At 40.1% G+C, this 19,493-nt stretch overlaps 1 protein-coding gene across 1 annotated transcript in view; it reads left to right on the top strand.

Moving 5' to 3' along the window:
* Window positions 1–19,493, top strand: part of LOC128663743 (vasoactive intestinal polypeptide receptor-like) — a 299,650-nt gene that overhangs the window by 21,631 nt on the left and 258,526 nt on the right. The window contains exons 4-5 of the mRNA XM_053718222.1: window positions 3,983–4,083; window positions 14,699–14,796. Coding sequence (XP_053574197.1) covers window positions 3,983–4,083; window positions 14,699–14,796 — 199 coding nt within the window. The remainder of the gene's footprint in view (window positions 1–3,982; window positions 4,084–14,698; window positions 14,797–19,493) is intronic.

Genomic DNA, 19,493 nt, shown 5'->3' with positions numbered 1-19,493 from the left:
ATTGTATCAGCCAATAGGATTTTTTCAACCTTAATTCCGATTGGCTGATAGAATTCTATCAGCCAATTGGAATCTAAGGGACGTCATCTTGAATGACGTCACTTAAATAAACATTTATTCGGGAAGAAGACTTCGTTGAAAGAGGATGCTCCGTGCCTGTGAAATAAAAATTAAACCTAAGCCAGCTACAATGTAACTATTAGTTATATTGTAGCTAGGTTAGGGTTTATTCTACAGGAAAGTATTTAGTTTTAAATAGGAATTATTTAGTTATTAATAGTAGGTTTGATTTAGATTTTATTTAATTATATTTAAGTTAGGGGGTGTTAGGGTTAGACTTAGGTTAAGGGGTTAATAAATATAGTATAGTGACGGTGATGTTGGGGGTGGCAGATTAGGGGTTAATAAATGTAGGTAGCTGGTGGCAATGTTAGGGGCGGGAGATTAGGGGTTAATACTATTTAACTAGAATTTGAGATGCGGGAATGCGGTGGTTTAGGGATTAATATGTTTATTATAGTGACGGCGATGTCCGGAGTGGCAGATTAGGGGTTAATCAGTATAATGTAGGTGTCGGGGGCGGCAGATTAGGGGTTAATAAATGTAAGATTAGGGGTGTTTAGACTCTGGGTTCATGTTAGGGTGTCAGGTGTAAACATAAAATTTGTTTCCCCATAGGAATCAATGGGGCTGCATTACGGAGCTTTATGCTGCTTTATTGCAGGTGTTAGACTCTTTCTCAGCTGGCTCTCCCCATTGATGTCTATGGGGAAATTGTACACAAGCACGTTCGACCAGCTCACCACTGACTTAAGCAGCGCTGGTATTGGAGTGCGGTATGGAGCACAATTTTGCTCTACGCTTACTTCTTGACTTTTAACGCTGGGTTTGTAAAAACCTGTAATACAAGCGCTGTAGGTAAGTGAGCGCTGACAATAACGTGCAAGTTAGTACTGCACCCCTCATAACGCAAAACTTGTAATCTGGCCGTTAATTTTTTCATATAGTAGAAAATGTTTTTAATATACATTTCTTTATATATCTGTATATATCTATACCTGTATATATTTATACTAGTCCTAAAGCCGGTGTACACGGGACATTTATTGCAGTACAGAGGTTACACCACTTGCTCTCTCTCTATCCCTCCTTTCTTTTGCTTTCTCTGTCCCCTCTCTTTTGCTCTCTCTTCCCCCCTCTCTTCTGCTCTCTCGCCCCCTCTCCCCCCCTCTCTTTTGCTCTCTCTCCCTCTCTTTGCTCTCTCTCTCTCCCTCTCTCTCTATTTCTCTCTCTCTCTCCCCCTCTCTTTTACTCCCTCTCTTTAGCGCTCTCCTCCCTCTGTTTTGATCTCTCTCTCTCCCCCTCTCCTTTGCTCTCTCCCCCCCTCTCTTTTGCTCTCTTTCCCTCTCTTTTGCTCTCTATCTCCCCTCTCTCTATTTTACTCTCTATCTCCCCCTCTTTTTTACTCCCTCTCTTTTGCGCTCTCCTCCCTCTCTTTTGCTCTCTCTCTCTCTCTCTCTCTCTCTCTCTTGCTGTCTCTCTCCCTCCCCTCTCTTTTGCTGTCTCTCTCCCTATCTTTTGCTCTCTTTAACCTCCTCTTTTTCTCTTTTCCTCCCTTTATTTTGCTCTCTCCCCCTCTCTTTTGCTGTCTCTCTCCCCCTCTCTTTTGCCCTCTCTATCCCCCTCTTTTGCTTTCTCTCTCCCCCCTTTCTTTTGCTCTCTCCCCACCTCTCTTTTGCTGTCTCTCTCCCTCTCTTTTGCTGTCTCTCTATCCCCCTCTTTTGCTCTCTCTATCCCCTTCTTTTGCTCTCTCTCTCCCCCCCTCTCTTTTACTCTCTCCCTCTATTTTGCTCTCCCTCTCCCCCCAACTCTTTTGCTCTCTCTTTCCCCTCGCTTTTGCTCTTTCTATCCCCCCTCGTTTGCTCTCTCTTTCTCCCCTTTCTTTTGATCTCTTTCTCCCCTCTCTTTTGCTGTCTCTCTCCCCCTTTCTTTTGCTCTTTCTCTCCCCCTCTCTTTTGCTCTCTCTCTCTCTCTCTCTCTCTCTCTCTCCCCCTCTCTTATTCTCTCTCTTCCCCCTCTCTTTTGCTCTCTATGCCTCCTCTCTTTTGCTCTCTCTATCCCCCCTCATTTGCTCTCTCTATCCCCCCTCTTTTGCTCTCTCTCTCCCCTTTATTTTGCTCTCATTCTCCCCTCTCTATTGCTGTCTCTCTCCCCCTCTCTTTTGCTCTTTCTCTCCCCTCTCTTCTGCTCTCTCTCTCCCCCCTCTCTTATGCTCTCTCTCTCCCCCTCTCTTTTGCCCTCTCTCCTCTCTCTTTTGCTCTCTCTCTATCCCCCCTCATTTGCTCTCTCTATCCCCCCTCTTTTGCTCTCTCTCTCCCCTTTATTTTGCTCTCATTCTCCCCTCTCTATTGCTGTCTCTCTCCCCCTCTCTTTTGCTCTTTCTCTCCCCTCTCTTCTGCTCTCTCTCTCCCCCCTCTCTTATGCTCTCTCTCTCCCCCTCTCTTTCCCCCCTCTCTTTTGTGCTTTCTCTCCCCTCTCTTTTGTGCTCTTCCCCCTCTCTTTTGCTCTCTCTCTCCCCTCTCTTTTGCTCTCTATCTCTCTCTCCCCCTCTCTTTCCTCCTCTCTTTTCCCCCTTCTCTTTTACGCCCTCTCTCACCCCTCTTTTGCACTCTTCCCCCTCTCTTTTGCTCTCTCTCCCCTCTCTTTTTCTCTCTCTCTCCCCTTTCTCCCCCTCTCTTTTGCTGTCTCTCTCCCTCTCTTTTTCTCTCTCTAACTCCCCTATTTTGCTCTCTCTCTCTCTCTCTTTCTTTTGCTCTCCCACCCCCTCTCTTTTGCGGTCACTCCCCCCTCTCTTTTGCTCTCTCTATCCCCCTCTCTTTTGCTCTCACTATCCCCCCTCTTTTGGTCTCTCTCTATCCCCTCTCTTCTGCTCTCTCTCTATCCCCCCTCTTTCTCCCCTCTTTTGCGCTCTTTCCCCGTCTTTTGCTCTCTCTCCCATCTCTTTTGCTCTCTCCCCTTTCTTTTGCTCTCCTTCTCCCTCTCTTTTGCTGTCTCTCTCCCTCTCTTTTGCTCTCTATATCCCCCCTCTTTTGCTCTCTCTCTATCCCCCCTCTTTTTCCCTCTCTTTTGCTCTCTCTCTCTCCCCTTTCTCCCCCTCTCTTTTGCTGTCTCCTTCTCTTTTGCTCTCTCTATCTCCCCTATTTTGCTCTCTCTCTCTGTCTCTCCCTTTCTTTTGCTCTCCCTTCCCCCTCTCTTTTGCTGTCCCTCTCCCCCTCACTCTATCCCCCCTCTTTTTCTCTCTCTCTATCACCCCTCTTGTGAGCTTTCTCTCTCCCGTACGCACGGCCCCGCCCATTTCACGTCCAGCCCCTCACGGCCCCCGTCCGAGTCAATCCCAGCCCCGTCCGTGTCACGTCCGGCCACGCCCCCTATCTAGCACGATCGGCCCAGGCCCAGATGCCAGGTCAGTGTGTTGAAGGCCAGGTGTGTTTGTCCTCGCGCTGTATCTATTGCGCATGTCAGCTTTGGACACACTTGGCCTTTTATATTATAGCGCACAATCTATCAGAATCATTAAAGTTTATTTTGACTTTAGTGTCGATTTAACTCTTTACAAATACTGACTATTGCTATTTGTGCTCTCCCTACTATCTTACAACATGTAATCACCATACAAATGTACATATATATATATATATATATATATATATATATATATATATATATATATTAGCAAGAAACGTTTATTAGTTTATAAAGGGTGGGAGTTTTAGGTAAATACATTAAAGGAAATCTTATCTTATGCAAAGCTCTGAAGGGATTATGAGAAAGACAAGAAAACAAGCAAAACTAAACACTGCATCCAAAACATCAATTTATTAATAACAATAATACAAATAAAAGTTGGGATGAACAAGTGTATTTAAATCATTTGCAATAGTTTGCTGGGGAATATTTACCAAATGACTATTTTGTTCCACAGTTGTGATCAGCAGGAACTGTACAGAAAATGGCTGGACCCCACTGTTTCCCACATATGAGATGGCATGTGTGTTCACGGGCAGCAATGAAACAGAAGATACGGTAAATTGGTGACAATTACTTGATAAATTGGAAAGGATAGCAGTAAGAGCCTTCAGACTGGCTAGTTTGAACAACCTATGTGGAGGGCAGATTTCCAATGGAAGACTTCAGCTTGAGATTCAATAAATTCAATAAAGTAATTGTTAAATGACTATATTCAATGTGCTGTCCCCAAACACATTTAATAGATTAAATATATGCTCCTCTTTCATATTTTTAACATAGTTAGTTTGGAAAAATACTATCAGTTTGTCTATGAGGGGCACTGTCATCTTTGTTTGCAATTCTATAAGGCGTGTGCAGTAAGTTATCCGCCACAATGTTCTGTGATCTTCAAGTCACAGATCAAGCGCCGCATTATGGCATTAGTTGAATTGCTGAATTGCTGGGTAACGGGAGGGAGTGGACATACTCTGTCATATACATATATTAATTAGTGTGTCTGCTACCTAACAAACAAGACATCCAAGGACATGAAAAAAACTGTATAATATTGATATAGGCAAAAGGTAAATAATAAGCATTATTAACAATGCACTAAACATTTCTACAGTACTAGCGAACAAGAAGCTGTACAGCAAGTTTTTAAATATGATAAAAGAACTAACTCAAAAATGATTAAATGTTTTATTTATTTTTTGAAGTGGGTAAAAGAGAATAAAATTACTTTCAGTTGTTATGGATCTGTTAAAGAGACATTACACTCAAAACTTAATTTATCATAAAGGCATAGATTACAAGTATAGCACAACAATATTACTGTTAACACCACAGTATCAATAATGATCTTATTCTTGCGCTCAGATTACAAGTTGAATGTTATATAGTAGCCCTCTTACTCTTTTTTAGCATGTTTATATGTTGAGCTTGAGAGCAATGTTTAGCATGGCTGCTACAACCATTGAAAGTATAGGGTGAACTAAAGGGATGCTAAACATTCTCTGTTATTTCTTTTTAATCATTCACTTGTAACACTAGAGTGTTCACTATTCATAGTGTCTGATATTGATAGCAAATCCTGCATTATAAATAGGGCTGCAAAATATCCAGAAACATTGCCCACCTTCATTCTGCCTAGTGACTGCCTAATATGTGCAGAAAATCATCTATATTTGTCCTTAATTGGTCACAGCAAAGAAGATAAATGGCAGCTTTATATGCTTTAATAATGGCAAGAAAAGGGCAGCTTGATATGCTTTTAAAACATTTTTTTTTATGCAGATTTATTTTTGCAATGCACTGATTAATGTCTGATGCAAAAATAAAAAATGACTTTAATATCCTTTTAATTACTTATAAATTTGGCTTTAATGCACAAAATATCTGTATATCTATGCAAAATAATGAAGCCCAAACTTATAAAACAGAAAAACTGAACTCTGGTTTGCTCAGTCAAGTTAATAATCAGCTAGATTACGAGTTTTGCGTTATGAGTGAAAAAGCAATGTTATGCTTCATAACGCTGCTTTTTCCCTAACGCCGCTATTACAAGTCTTGTAGGTATAGGTGTACCGCACACCTTTTTGGCCGTCACGCAACATCAGTAACTGCACTTTTTAAAAAAGTCCTTTTTCAATGGAACTTCCATAGCGCCGGTATTACGAGTTTGCCTGGGAGGCCAAAAAGTGAGCAGTACATTCTATAACCACAAGATCCGTACCGCCATCTAAAGTCAGTAGTTATGAGTTTTACGTTACAAAGCTGTAACATAAAACTCATAACTAAAGTGTTACAAAGTACACTAACACCCATATACTACCTATTAACCCCTAAAGCGAGGCCCTCCCGCATTGCAAACACTAAAATTAATGTATTAACCGGACATCGCCGCCATTATTAAAATGTATTAACCCCTATTCCGTCGCTCCTCGACATCGTCGCCACTATAATAAACCTATTAACTCCTAAACCGCTGCCCTCCCGCATGACAAACACTATTTAAATATTATTAACCCCTAATCTGCCGTCCGCCCACACCGCCGCTATAATAAACCTATTAACCACTATACCGCAAGCTCCCCACAACAAAATATACTAAAATAAATTATTAACCCCTAAACCTCTGACCTCCCACATCACTAACTCTACATAAATATATTAACCCCTAACCCTAAAGTAACCCTAACCCTAAGAGTCCCATTTATCAAGCTCCGTATGGAGCTTGAGGGCCTGTGTGTCTGGCGAGTCTTCCGACTTGCCAGAAGCACAAATTATGGAGCAGCGGACAGGAATCGCCACAATACAACCCAGTCGAGTGCGATCGGGTTGATTGACACCTCCCTGCTGGTGGCCCATTGGCCGTGAGTCTGCAGGGGGCGGCATTGCACCAGCAGCTCTTGTGAGTTGCTGGTGCAATGCTGAATACAAAGAGCTTATTGCTCACTGCATTCAGCAATGTCTGTCGGACCTGATCCGCACTGTCAGATCAGGTCCTTTGGCCTTTGACAAAGCAGATGTGAAACGTGCGCCAGGCGTTCGCACTGCTTCTCCTCCATGTTGACTTTGCTGTAATGATATAGAAACTGTAGAATTGTAGCGGCGACGTTGGCATTTAATGGCGATATTTATCTAGTGTTGGATCCTAGCTCCACTACTACTCTGATATTAACATTTAACTGTTAAAGCTAGTAATTTCCCCCATAGGGGTGTGCTCCTAGATTGCCGATAGTTAAAAGTAATAGGATAATAAAACTATAACGCTAGCCGCTGGTGGTTAATACCTGTGTAATTTCAATATACAAACCTCTGGTAACATTATAACTAGTGACTGTTTTTTTATGCTAGAAATAAAGTTACATTTGGATAACAGGCTGGAGTAACGTAGAGGAAAGTTCTTATTTCTTCCAGCCTTTTATTTACACAGTGCTGTTATAGTACCTACTTTTCTAGTTTAATTAATTCTGTGGAATAGTCTTACTACAATATCTATTAAACACAATATAGCAAATTTGATTGTCATATATACTACTAAATGGCAAATAGGTGATCGTGTTATTTTCCCAACAAATATAATATGTTCCATTTGGTGCAGGATTGTTCTGACACTTTCTTATTGGAGGATACAGATACTGAGAAACTGTTCACCTTATAATTATATTGACAATCAACTTATATTAACAATTTGTGTTTATATATACAAACTGTGTTTTTCCACCTATGTTCTATCAATGTCCAAGAATTGACCGCTAGGAATTTTTGCCTACTTTGGAGGATTAGCAGTGCTTACTATTTGTTGTTTTTTTTGTGCTTTTAAAACAAACACAATCACACATATTACACTTACACTTTTTTTTTTTTTTTTTTTTTTTAATGGTGGCATGGTCCACAGCTTTTATACTTCAATAATTAATAAAGGTTATGTTTTATGAATTAATGGTTGAATTTCGGATATACATACCGCCCTTCACCACCCGTTCTCCCTGGTAATATAACCTGCAAGTGTGCCAATATAATGCTTTCTATCTCTTTCACTTTAATATAAATTTCATTCAGACTTCATCTTCTATCTTCATCCATCCGGTGCTTAGCATTCTCTTTTTATGGTCGTCGCTGGAAAATGAAGGTTCCCTTTAAGTGACGTCATCCAAGATGGCGTCCCTTACATTCATATTGGTTGAAAGATTTCTATCAGCCAATAGGACTTAAAGGGGAAGAAATTCTATTGGCTGTTGCAATCTTCTAATAGGATTGAGCTTTCATCCTATTAGCTGATTGGAACAGCCAATAGAATGAGAGATAAATCATATTGGTTGATTGGATAAGCCAATAGGATGAAAGCTCAATCCTATTGGCTGATTGCAACAGCCAATAGCATTTTTTCCTTTAATTCCTATTGGCTGATAGAAATCTTTCAGCCAATAGGAATGTAAGGGACGGCATCTTGGATGACGTTACTTAAAGGGAACCTTCAATTTCCAGCAACTACCGTAAGAAGAGGATGCTCTGCGCCGGATGTCTTAAAGATGGAACCGTTCCGCGCTGGATGGATGAAGATAGAAGATGCTGTCTGGATGAAGACTTCTTTCTGCTTGGATGAGGACTTCGCTGGGTGGATGAAGATCGAAGAGGCCTCCTGGATGAAGACTTATTTCCGCTTGGATGAGGACTTCGCCGGCTGGATGAGGATGGATATCCGGACTTCGATAACTGTAAGTGGATCGTCGGGGGTTAGTGCTAGTTTTTTTTTAAGGGTTTTTTGGGTGTTTTTTTTTAGGTTAGGGTTTTGGGCAATGTAAAAGAGCTAAATGTCCTTTTAAGGGCAATGTCCATCCAAATACCCTTTTCAGGGCAATGTTTAGCTTAGGTTTATTTAGATAGGTTTTTATTTGGGGGGTTTGGTTGGGTGGGTGGTGGGTTTTACTGTTGGGGGTGTTTGTATTTTTTTTTTTTACAGGTAAAAGAGCTGATTTCTTTGGGGCACTGCCCGTAAAAGGCCCTTTTAAGGGCCATTGGCAGTTTAGTGACGGCTAGGTTTTTTTTTAATTTTGGGGGGGCTTTTTTATTTTGATAGGGCTATTAGATTAGGAGTAATTCTTTTTTATTTTTGATAATTTCGTTTTTTATTTTTTGTAATTTAGTGTTTATTTTTTTTGTAAGCTAGAAAATTGTATTTTAATAATTTAATTTATTTTATTGTATTGTAATGTTAGTTTTTAGTGTAAGGCAGGTTAGGTTTTATTTTACAGGGAACTTTGTATTTATTTTAACTAGGTAGCTAGTACATATTTAATAACTATTTACTAACTAGTCTACCTAGTTAAAATAAATATGAACTTTCCTGTGAAATAACAATAAAACCTAAACTAGCTACAATATAACTATTAGTTATTTTGCAGCTAGCTTAGGTTTTTTTTACTGGTAAGTATGTATTTAGTTTTAAATAGGAATTATTTAGTTAATAATTGTAAGGTTTATTTAGATTTATTTTAATTATATTTAAGTTATGGGTGTTAGATTTAGGGTTAGACTTAGGTTTAGGATTACGGGTTAATAACTTTAGTATATTGGCGGCGACATTGGTGGCAGCAGATTAGGGGTTAATAACTATAATGTAGGTGGCGGCGATGTTAGGGGCAGCAGATTAGGGGTTAATAACTATAAGTAGGTGACAGTGATATTGGGGCGGCAGATTATGGGTTAATAACTATAATGTAGGTGGCAGTGATGCTAGGGGCAGCAGATTAAGGGTTAATAACTGTAATGCAGGTGGGGGCGATGTTAGGGGTGGCAGATTAGTGGTTAATAACTATAATGTAGGTGGCAGTGATATGAGGGGCAGCAGATTAAGGGTTAATAACTGTAATGTAGGTGGCGGCGATGTTAGGGGCAGCAGATTAGGGGTGTTTAAGCTCATGGTTTATGTTAGGGTGTTAGGTTTAAACTTAACTTTTTCTTTTTCCCCATAGACATCAATGGGGCTGCATTATGGAGCTTCTGTTTCCGCGATCGCAGGTGTTAGGCTTTCTTTGCCGGCTCTCCCCATTGATGTCTATGGTGAAATGGTGCACGAGCACGTCAAAGCAGAGCTTTATTTCCGTGCGGTATGGAGCTCAATGCCACCATATCGCTCCCACAAGTCTGCTTTTTTAAAACCTGTAATAGCAGCGCTATAGGGAGGTGAAATAACGCTGAAAATGTTGGGGTCGTTAATTTCCCTATAGCGCTCAAGACTTGTAATCTAGCTGAATGATAGCTAAACAAGCATTCCAGTCAAAAGTTGGAGGAAAACAATGAATACAGGTCAAAGGGGCTTCAGCTTGTGTTTTTATCCTGCATCAGGTACCCAATAGGTGCAATCTGGTAATGTGATATACACTCTGTTTATAAAAACAAATCTTTTGACTATAAAGAAAAATAAATGATGATAGTAGCAAGGACTACAACTTATACATATCTATGTTCTATAAGAAGCAAACAGTACTACAGGGTTATCTATTTCCTGGTTAATATCCAGTTGAATATCTGTATGCACATATTAAAACGGATTAATTATAACTCAATAGTACTACTGACCTTGATATTTATACTGTTTCGTTTATTGTCACTGTTACAAATTACAGTAAGTGTAAGTGAAGCTGACCATATTATCATATTGTAGCAGACTAGCAGCTCTATACAAAAGTGCATTTGTTAAATATTTAAAAACTTGCTTGAAAAGCAGGAGGATACAATTTTCCATCATATAACAGCTTTTTCTTTCACACTATGCATAATAACAGATTGTTCATATGCTTATAAATAATTATTTTATTAAATACAACACATTACTATTTTTATATAAATAGCCACAAACATTATTCATCCACCATATTTTTAAAGGGACAGTCTGCTCCAGAATTGTTATTGTTTAAAAAGATAGATAATCCCTATATTACCCATTCCCCAGTTTGGCATAACCAACACAGTTATATTAATATAATTTTTACCTCTGTGATTACCTTGTATCTAAGCCTCTGCAGACAGCCCTCTTATTTCAGTTCTTTTAAAAGACATGCCCTCTCATAAGTAACTCCACGGGTGTGAGCACAATGTTCTCTATATGGTACACATGAGCTAACCATGAAAAACTGTCAAATGCATTGAAATAAGAGGTGGCCTTCAAGGGCTTAGAAATTAACATATGAGCCTACCTAGGTTTAGCTTTCAACTAAGAATACCAAGAAAACAAAGCAAATTTGATGATAAAAGTGAATTGGAAAGTTGTTTAAAATGGCATGTCTTATCTGAATCATGAAAGTTTAATTTTGACTGTCCCTTTAATGTTTACATTTCCATCTAAAGGGGAGGAGAGTCCATGGCTTCATTCATTACTTGTGGGAAATAAGAACCTGGCCACCAGGAGGAGGCAAAGACACCCCAGCCCAAGGCTTAAATACCTCCCCCATTTCCCTCATCCCCCATTCTTTGCCCTTCTTCACAGGAGGTTGGCAGAGAAGTGTCGGAAGATTCGGAGTAGTCTCTTATGGAGGGTAGTACTCTTTGGAATGGGACTGGAGTTTTAAGTAGTCCTGTCAGCCTCTTAGTCAGAGCTTGGGTGAAAGTTAGAGTCTGGAGATGCAGGAAGAGTCTTTCTGCTAAACCATCCCGACTCATTTTAACAGCTCCATAAACAATCAGTGTTGACAAGTTTCGCTGCCTGCTTCCTACACTCAAGTCCATGTCAGGAGCGATGCTACTACATTTTCACACTTGAGAGGCTGTGTTCCTGTTCCATGGCGCAGATTCTGGTAAGATCGTTTCATTTTTATACACATAATGAGAACGCAGAAGAAAGGGTCACATTGTGATGCCTCTTATCTTTATAGAATCAAGGGTTAATATCCCTAGTAAGGGGATTATTGAACAGGGGGGTTTATATATAATATTGTTTATTGTGTCATTGCTGCGATTTGTGTGAGATGAGGCTCTGTCAATGGGTGAACTTTATTCTCCTTCCGGGAGTATTTGCACGGCTGTTTTGGCGTGCTTTTCTCCCTAGTGCAGGGGTGGTCCTGCAAGGCATTCATTCTGACCGGGTGTGGCCTAATCTACTTCCTTGCTTGACTGGCGGTGTAGGAGACAAAACGGTTTCTGTGGTCCGGGTCCTAGGAGGTGGTGAGTGCCCCGGCCATTGGAGGTTATAAAGGTGCCATTGTTTATATTTTATAACTAGTCCGTAATAAAGCCGCAAGCTATGGAGGACTGTGACGCGTTAGAGGGTACTCCCTCTTTAATACACACAGAGAGAAGCACACTCACAGGAACGAACAACTGGCTCAATACTATTGTTAGCCTGTTCTATGGCAATTTACCACCTGGGTGCAGCTTCTTTTAGCCCAGTAATGCTTTTCACAGAAAATAACTTTCCTGTAGTATATCAGTCTGATCCTGCCTATTACGGTCAGTCCAGCGCTGAAATACCAGGCAATTCCTCTCTGAACAAGGAACACAGCAACCCCATATGATCGTTTCGGCCTTCATTGGGCCTCGTCAGTGAGGTGTAGCCATATTCCTCTAAGCACACTGAGCAAGGAGTCCACGTCTGGTTTCCCCTTTTTCCCATAGGGAGACTAAATACACACAGAGAGAAGCACACTCACAGGAACGAACAACTGGCTCAATACTTTTGTTAGCCTGTTCTATGGCAATTTACCACCTGGGTGCAGCTTCTTTTAACCCAGTAATGCTTTTCACAAAAAAGAACTTTCCTGTAGTATATCAGTCTGATCCCGCCTATTACGGTCAGTCCAGCGCCGAAATACCAGGCAATTCCTCTCTGAACAAGGAACACAGCAACCCCAGACGATCATTTTGGCCTTCATTGGGCCTTGTTAGTGAGGTGTAGCCATATTCCTCTAAGCACACAGAGCAAGGAGGCCACGTCTGGTTTCCCCTTTTTCCCATTGGGAGACTAAATACACACAGAGAGAAGCACACTCACAGGAATGAACAACTGGCTCAATATTATTGTTAGCCTGTTCTATGGTGATTTACCACCTGGGTGCAGCTTCTTTTAGCCCAGTAATGCTTTTCACAGAAAAGAACTTTCCTGTAGTATATCAGCCTGATCCCGCCTATTACGGTCAGTCCAGTGCCGAAATACAAGGCAATTCCTATCTGAACAAGGAACACAGTAACCCCAGATGATCGTTTCAGCCTTCATTGGGCCTTGTCAGTGATGTGTAGCCATATTCCTCTAAGCACACTGAGCAAGGAGTCCATGTCTGGTTTCCCCTTTTTCCCTCTTTAACTAAGTCTAGTACCTGTGTTTATTGTGAGGAGGTTCCGGTAGATCTGCCTGCTCAATTATGTTTCCCTTGCCTTGATAAGGTCTCGACTTCTCGAAAAAAGAGAATGTCTAGTACTACTGAGCCATCCACCTCTGAGGGCTCCCCGGTCCCGTGAGGTGGGTCTCCTACATTCATCTCCCAGGGCATGTCTATTTCTCCATCGGGGGAAATCTGTTGGCCGTCAGACTTTGTTGATCAACTGCAAATGGCGGTCTGTAAGGTGATTATTGCCTTACCACGTTCTGCTAAGTGCAAGCGTAGGGTAAAATATGGCGATCCGGCCCAGGAGTCATATACTCCTATGGATATCTTGGGCAGGTTATACGCTGACGAGGACAACTCCGCCTCTTTGGAGGAAGTTCCTTCTGGGTCGGAATCCATGTCATCTAAAGCTCTGTTTGCAGAAGAGCCTGACTTTAGGTTTAGGATGCAAAATTTGCGCTTTTTCCTAAGGCAGGTGCTTGCTACTCTCGAGGTTCCGGAAACAAAACTACTGGAGGAACCCTTGATTCCTAAGCTTGATAAGGTGTATGAGAACAGAGTGGAGCAGATATGCTACCTGGTCCTCCTTACATACCTTTACAAAATTTTACAAATTTTACATTTTTGCTTCTGCAGAAGCAGTTTTTGGGAGAAAGGTTTTACAGGCTGTGGTGCCCTCAAATTAGGGTCCGCCTTTTGCCCTCCTGTTTTCATTCAGTGTCCGCTAGAGCTTGGGTATTTGTTCCCACAAGTAATGAATGAAGCCATGGACTCTCCTCCCCTTTAGATGGAAAATATAAATGATGCTTACCTGATAATTTAATTTCCATCGTGGGGAGGAGAGTCCACGGCTCCCGCCCGTTGCTTCGATGGTCGGACCTAAATTTAGTTTGTTCTTCTGGCACCATTTATACCCTGATATTTCTCCTACTGTTCCTTGTTCACCCTGCAGAATGACTGGGGCATAAGGGAAGTGGGGGAGATATTTAAGCCTTTGGCTGGGGTGTCTTTGCCTCCTCCTGGTGGCCAGGTTCTTATTTCCCCATGATGGAAATTAAATTATCAGGTAAGCATATATATTTTTTTTAACTTGAGTTTGTTACTAACCATTTCTAAGCATTTTAACATTAGAACATATATCAAACCATATTTTCATTAGACTGTTGCTTCTTATACTCTCCCCTACATCTGAGTTGGTGGAGAGAAATCATCCCATACTCCCTCACTTGGGTGATTAAAAGGCCTTTACCACGAGGGAAGAGGATGGTATTGCAAGTTCACTTGAGTGTGCAATGGTACATACAGGCAGTGGACGTGCAGGGTCCGCTACCCGTATACCACAAAGCTGAGCGGACAAGTTTTCAAGTTGAGAACCTTGTCCGCACGCATTTTAATACATAGGGCCCTAAGGATTAAACCCTATGGTATAATGAAGGTGCTATGAAAACGAATGTAGCAGCAACAAATTTTGTATATGATTTAGTGGCATTGTTTTATATTTAATTAACCTTAACCACAATGTGGAGGGGAGTGGAGGCAGAATATTGATGGGTGTTTCATGCAGTGTGAATTGTTGAAGATGAGGAGACTACTGAGGACATTGCATTAGGGGATGATTACTATTAGGGTCAATTGCAATAGGTACTGGAATGCATTTAGGGTTAAATGTGGAGGACAGGTTTGATGTTGGTGTGGGTGAGTCAGTGTAATTTATGGTTAATTGCATTTGTGCACAAAATAAGAAAAAAATGTATTGGCAAATGAAAAGCGCTTTGCACAAAGTCAGCAACAATATTCTTGCTCTGGCATATGTTGTAAATAAATTATCCAAAACAGTGTTTGTAACTGACTTGTATCATTTTCAGAGAGGATATTTCTATACTGTGAAGATTCTGTACACCTGCGGATACACAGCATCGTTGATTGCACTAGTGACAGCCATCAGCATCTTTTCTGTATTTAGGTAAGTGTGTTAGTGAAACCATAACAGATATAGCAACCCACTGAATGCGTCTCATATGACATAAATATCTTGTCTAAAGAGACATAAAAGTGAAGCTGAAATATGCGAACGTCAGATGCACATGCACCTGACAATGCTTCATGGAAGCTTTTCTATTACAAACATTAACAATCTTCATTATTTTTCAGGTCCTTATCTGATCAGCAGTACAGAAGCCCATTAAGGGCATTCATTTGGCATGGTAAGGCTTGTGAGCCTGCCAAGTGCTCTTCCAGTTGTCAGGATTGAAAAACTCTTAATTTTCAGACTTTAAATGATAGGAAAGTAGAACAAAATGAATTATAAAAGCAGTTAAAAGTGTTAACTGTCTTTTTAATAGATAGCTTATGTGGCATATTTATCAAGCTCCGTATGGAGCTTGGAGCTTGATAAAGACCGCTGCTCCATAACTTGTCCGCCTGCTCTGAGGCGGTGGAGAGAAATCAACCCGATCGAATACGATCGGGTTGATTGACACCCCCTAAATCTGCAGGGGGCGGCTTTGCACTATTAGTTCACAAGAACTGCTGGTGCAATGAGAAATGCTGACAGCGTATGCTGACGGCATTTATCAATGTGCAGCGGACATGATAAGCTACTTCGTATCATGTCCGCTCGCACATTGGTAAATATCCCCCTAAGAGTTAGGTTACTTTATTTCTGTTTCAGGGTTTTTGGTTCAAATCCATTTAAATTTCTTTGCTGCAATGCATTGTATATGTACCTTTTTTCTATCAAAAAATATTATTAAATTATTTGTTTTAAATGTTTACTCAAATGAAAATTCGTAGGTTGTAGTGTTAACTTTATCTCTGCTTTTCAAGGCAGTTTAGAAAACATCAGCTTGTGTCTCTGTTTCCACTATAACTATAGAACATTGCAGCTCATTCCTGAAACACAGCTTGCTGAAAAAGAATTGTTGCAACGTCGCAAATCACAAGTTGTATGGTTCATAAGGGTTTGTAGCTGTCCCTCATCCATCCACCATATGTGAGATCAACTTTGTTATATTCAATGGAGCTGCATCTATCTTTTAAAATTGACATTTCATCTAATAGAGTGACTTCCCCTGTGAAGATAAAAAACATTACTAAGCAAAGACGTTAAAACAAAAAGCTCCCTCCATAAAAAAGTCAACTCTAATAATAATTGCAAAATAACAAACCAACATGAAAAGAGTTAAAGAGAAATACAAGAAAAAAAATAATGAGACAATTTTGTCAGCATTGATGCTTTACCCAAACAATAGAGTTTTTATGGATCCTTATTCTTGAATCATATTTAGGTGAAAACCCCCAACCATGGCTCTAAAATGCCACAGAACTTCCATGGCAAATTATTGTTTTTGAGGTTGCTAGAGGTTTACTTTTGATGTGTGAGACATTCTGTATTGGGCCATTTAACTATAGATGTTAATGGAAGAATTGCCCACTGGCCATTGGGGAATTTATTTCAGCTTTTGATATTATTGGCAGACATGCTCAAAGTGTATGAAAAGATAGGCGAGGACAGCCACAATTCATTTTGAACATGATCTAACCTTAAAGGGACTTAAAAACAATAAATATTTTCTTCATGATCCGGACAGAAAATGCAATTTTAAACTATTATCTAATTGTATTCGTTCTCTTGGTATCCTTAAAAAAAAACATGAATAGGTGGACTCAGGAGTAACAATCTTAAAGAATTACAAGCAGAAAAAGGGAGGCCACATAGTGTGATTCAGTGTAGGATAAAGGATACATTCTGCTTAATAGCCACAGTCACAATTTTGCTTGGCACTAAAACGTTATTGCTAGAAGCACAGACTGAACTTCACAGCATCCAGTTAGCTGAACAACAGTCAACTTGCTTCTTCTCCAGTATATAACATGCACAGCAGGGAATGGAGGGCAACAGCAAAGTATGGAACTGGTTTATTTATTCACAATGCAGTGCTTTTCTCAGCTCACTAGTACAGGATGTTTTATTACCTCCTGTAACCTGATGTGTTCAGCTAGCTCACAGATTTGCATTGCTACTTCTTCAACAAAGGATACCAAGAGAATGAAGCAAATTTGACAATAGAAGTGAATTGAAACATTGCTTAAAATTGAATGTTCTGTCAAAATGAAAAATAGTTTATGTTTCATGCCTCTTTCACAACAAGCAACTTCAGCAACCTGACTAACATCCATGAATCTAGCCATATGTTTCTTCAGGCTTTTCTATAAAAAGGATGAAACACTGCTCCCCTTAGTTATATACAAATTGTGAATATGTTTATTTGTTCACTGAATGTATAGAAAATGTAGAAGGAATTCCTTGGATTTACAGAAAATAGCAATTTGTGTCTGTAATTGAACAGAAAATATATCAATGTAAATTATGCTTGAGGTCCTGAGCTGTAAAGAAAATGTGAGTCTCTACGTTTTATCTTGTTTATGCCAGAGTGTGATGTTGTATTATTTTGTCTTACTCTGCAGCTGTCGTGTGCTTTACTGTTTGGCACTGAAACACTGAAAGTAGCACCAATATCATATGGTGACTGATGAGTGTAACATGTTATTGCTATGTCCTCATTATAAACTATATAGCTATAGCTTTAGCTTCATGTTCATAAAGGTCATAGCAAATTTCCACTGGAACACCATCAAGTAGACATGGAGTGGTACAGCCTTTATTGCTTTATGTGCTAGAAATAGAACAAGACAAGGGAAGTTGGAAATCTATTTTATATTTTTCATCAAGGCAATCATTGGCCAATTATGTTCTTTTTATGAAACACGAGAATAATGCTGCTTGTACATGTAGCTCCTAACTCATATTTCCTTGTCAGAGCAATGCGGTCATTTAAAGCAATCTCAGGCTATCCTATCACTAAAAGTATTGTTATAAAATATTGAAACACTTGGAAGTCCATAATCAAAATTCTAGTATCTTTGAAAACTGTTCATGCAGCAAATGTTTAATGAAAGATGGTTAATTCAGTGCGCTCCAGAGGGACCTTGAAATATGTTTCTTTGCTTCATCTAAAAGAAGCAATTTGTTACTGATTAAACAGAGATCGATCATAATGACTATCAGAATCATTAGATCAGCCATCAGATTTAAGCTACATTAAAGTTGTGCCCCTCAAGCATGGAAGTAATGCCCTGTTGATAACGATAACTATTGCTAGATTATAATAAAGACAGTATTCTTTGACTGTTAATGTGTGGAAAACTTATTTTTTAACCCTTTTAAATGGAGATTGCTTTTATCTGGTGTACAGAAGATTTTAGGCAGAGAAAACACCTTGGGGCCAATTTATCACAGCCCGAATGGGGCCGTATACCCCTGTTTCTGCGTGAGCCTTCAGGCTCGCCAGAAACAGGATTTAAGAAGCAGCGATCTTAAGACCTCTGCTCCTTAACTCGTACACCTCCTCTGAGGTGGCGGAAAACAATCTGCCCAATCGAATACAATCGGGTTGATTGACACCCCCAGCTAACGGCAGGGGAGGCGTTGCACAAGCAGTTCACCAGATCGTTTCCGCCAGACACTTGATAAATCGGCCCCATTTATATTAATTAATAAGAAGCTTTGGCAGGCTCAGTTTTAACAATCAGCCATATAACGTCAAAACTGATTAGTTACAGTGATTAATCAATCAAGATATATTTATTATTATTAGATCTAACCTGTTAGTATGACACATAATTGGATGTAATGTCTGCATTTTGTTTACAATAAACTATAGACGTTTTTATTGCAACAAGGTTATGTCTGTATTTCTTCTTAAATTTGAAATATTATATTTATTATTACTTATTTCTTCTAAGAGGAAGAGGAGGATAGAGAGAAACTTGGTGTGTTGCTGGGTAGCTGGAAGAGACTGAACAATTTACATATGGGGGAATGTATATGGGGTTTACCAAAGGAGCGATCATGTAGGGTGTTTACAGATGGGGTATTCCTTTGGTGCTAGGGGAAGCATTGCAGTTTTGAGGATTTATTATGATGGGGAACAGCTCATGCTTAAGGTTCCTAGTAGTTTGGGGCACAAGGGTCAGAAGCTTTTTTTATATCACTGCATGTGGTTACACCTTTGATTGGCTTAAATAATGTCTCAATTATTGTTTCCAACTTTGGACAATGTAATCAAATCATAGGGCTAGATGGTGGCATGTTAATCTGAGATCATGTTCGAAATTATTGACTCGCTGAATGGCTCAATACATAATATTTCACATATCAAACAAGAACTGCTAGCATAGCAGAAACACAATAATTACAACTACAACACATATTCAAAAGTGGTTCTGTGTATGTGTGTAACTTTTAAATATTTATGTTTGCTTAGTTATTTTAGTAGTGGCACTAGAAGGAACTGAATTTGTTTTAAAGATCTTGCAGGCATGATAAAGGGACAGACCATGAGGTTCAGGGGAGATCCTAAGGCACAGTTGGGGTTTTCCCCCAAACTGTAGCTCAACATGTAGAAGTTAAAAAGACCCAACTGCCCATATGAAGTATTTTGTCTCACAGCGTTTGGGGGATATTTATCAAAGGTCTGGCGGACCTGATCCGACAGTGCGGATCAGGTCCACCAGACCTCGCTGAATGCGGAGAGCAATACCTCTCCATATTCAGCATTGCACCAGCAGCTCTTGTGAGCTGCTGGCGCAACGATGTCC

This window comes from Bombina bombina, chromosome 1, assembly GCF_027579735.1.
Source record: "Bombina bombina isolate aBomBom1 chromosome 1, aBomBom1.pri, whole genome shotgun sequence".
Lineage (NCBI taxonomy): Eukaryota > Metazoa > Chordata > Amphibia > Anura > Bombinatoridae > Bombina > Bombina bombina.
The sequence above is the reverse complement of the archived record's forward strand: the minus strand, read 5'-3'. Positions and strand labels throughout refer to the sequence as shown.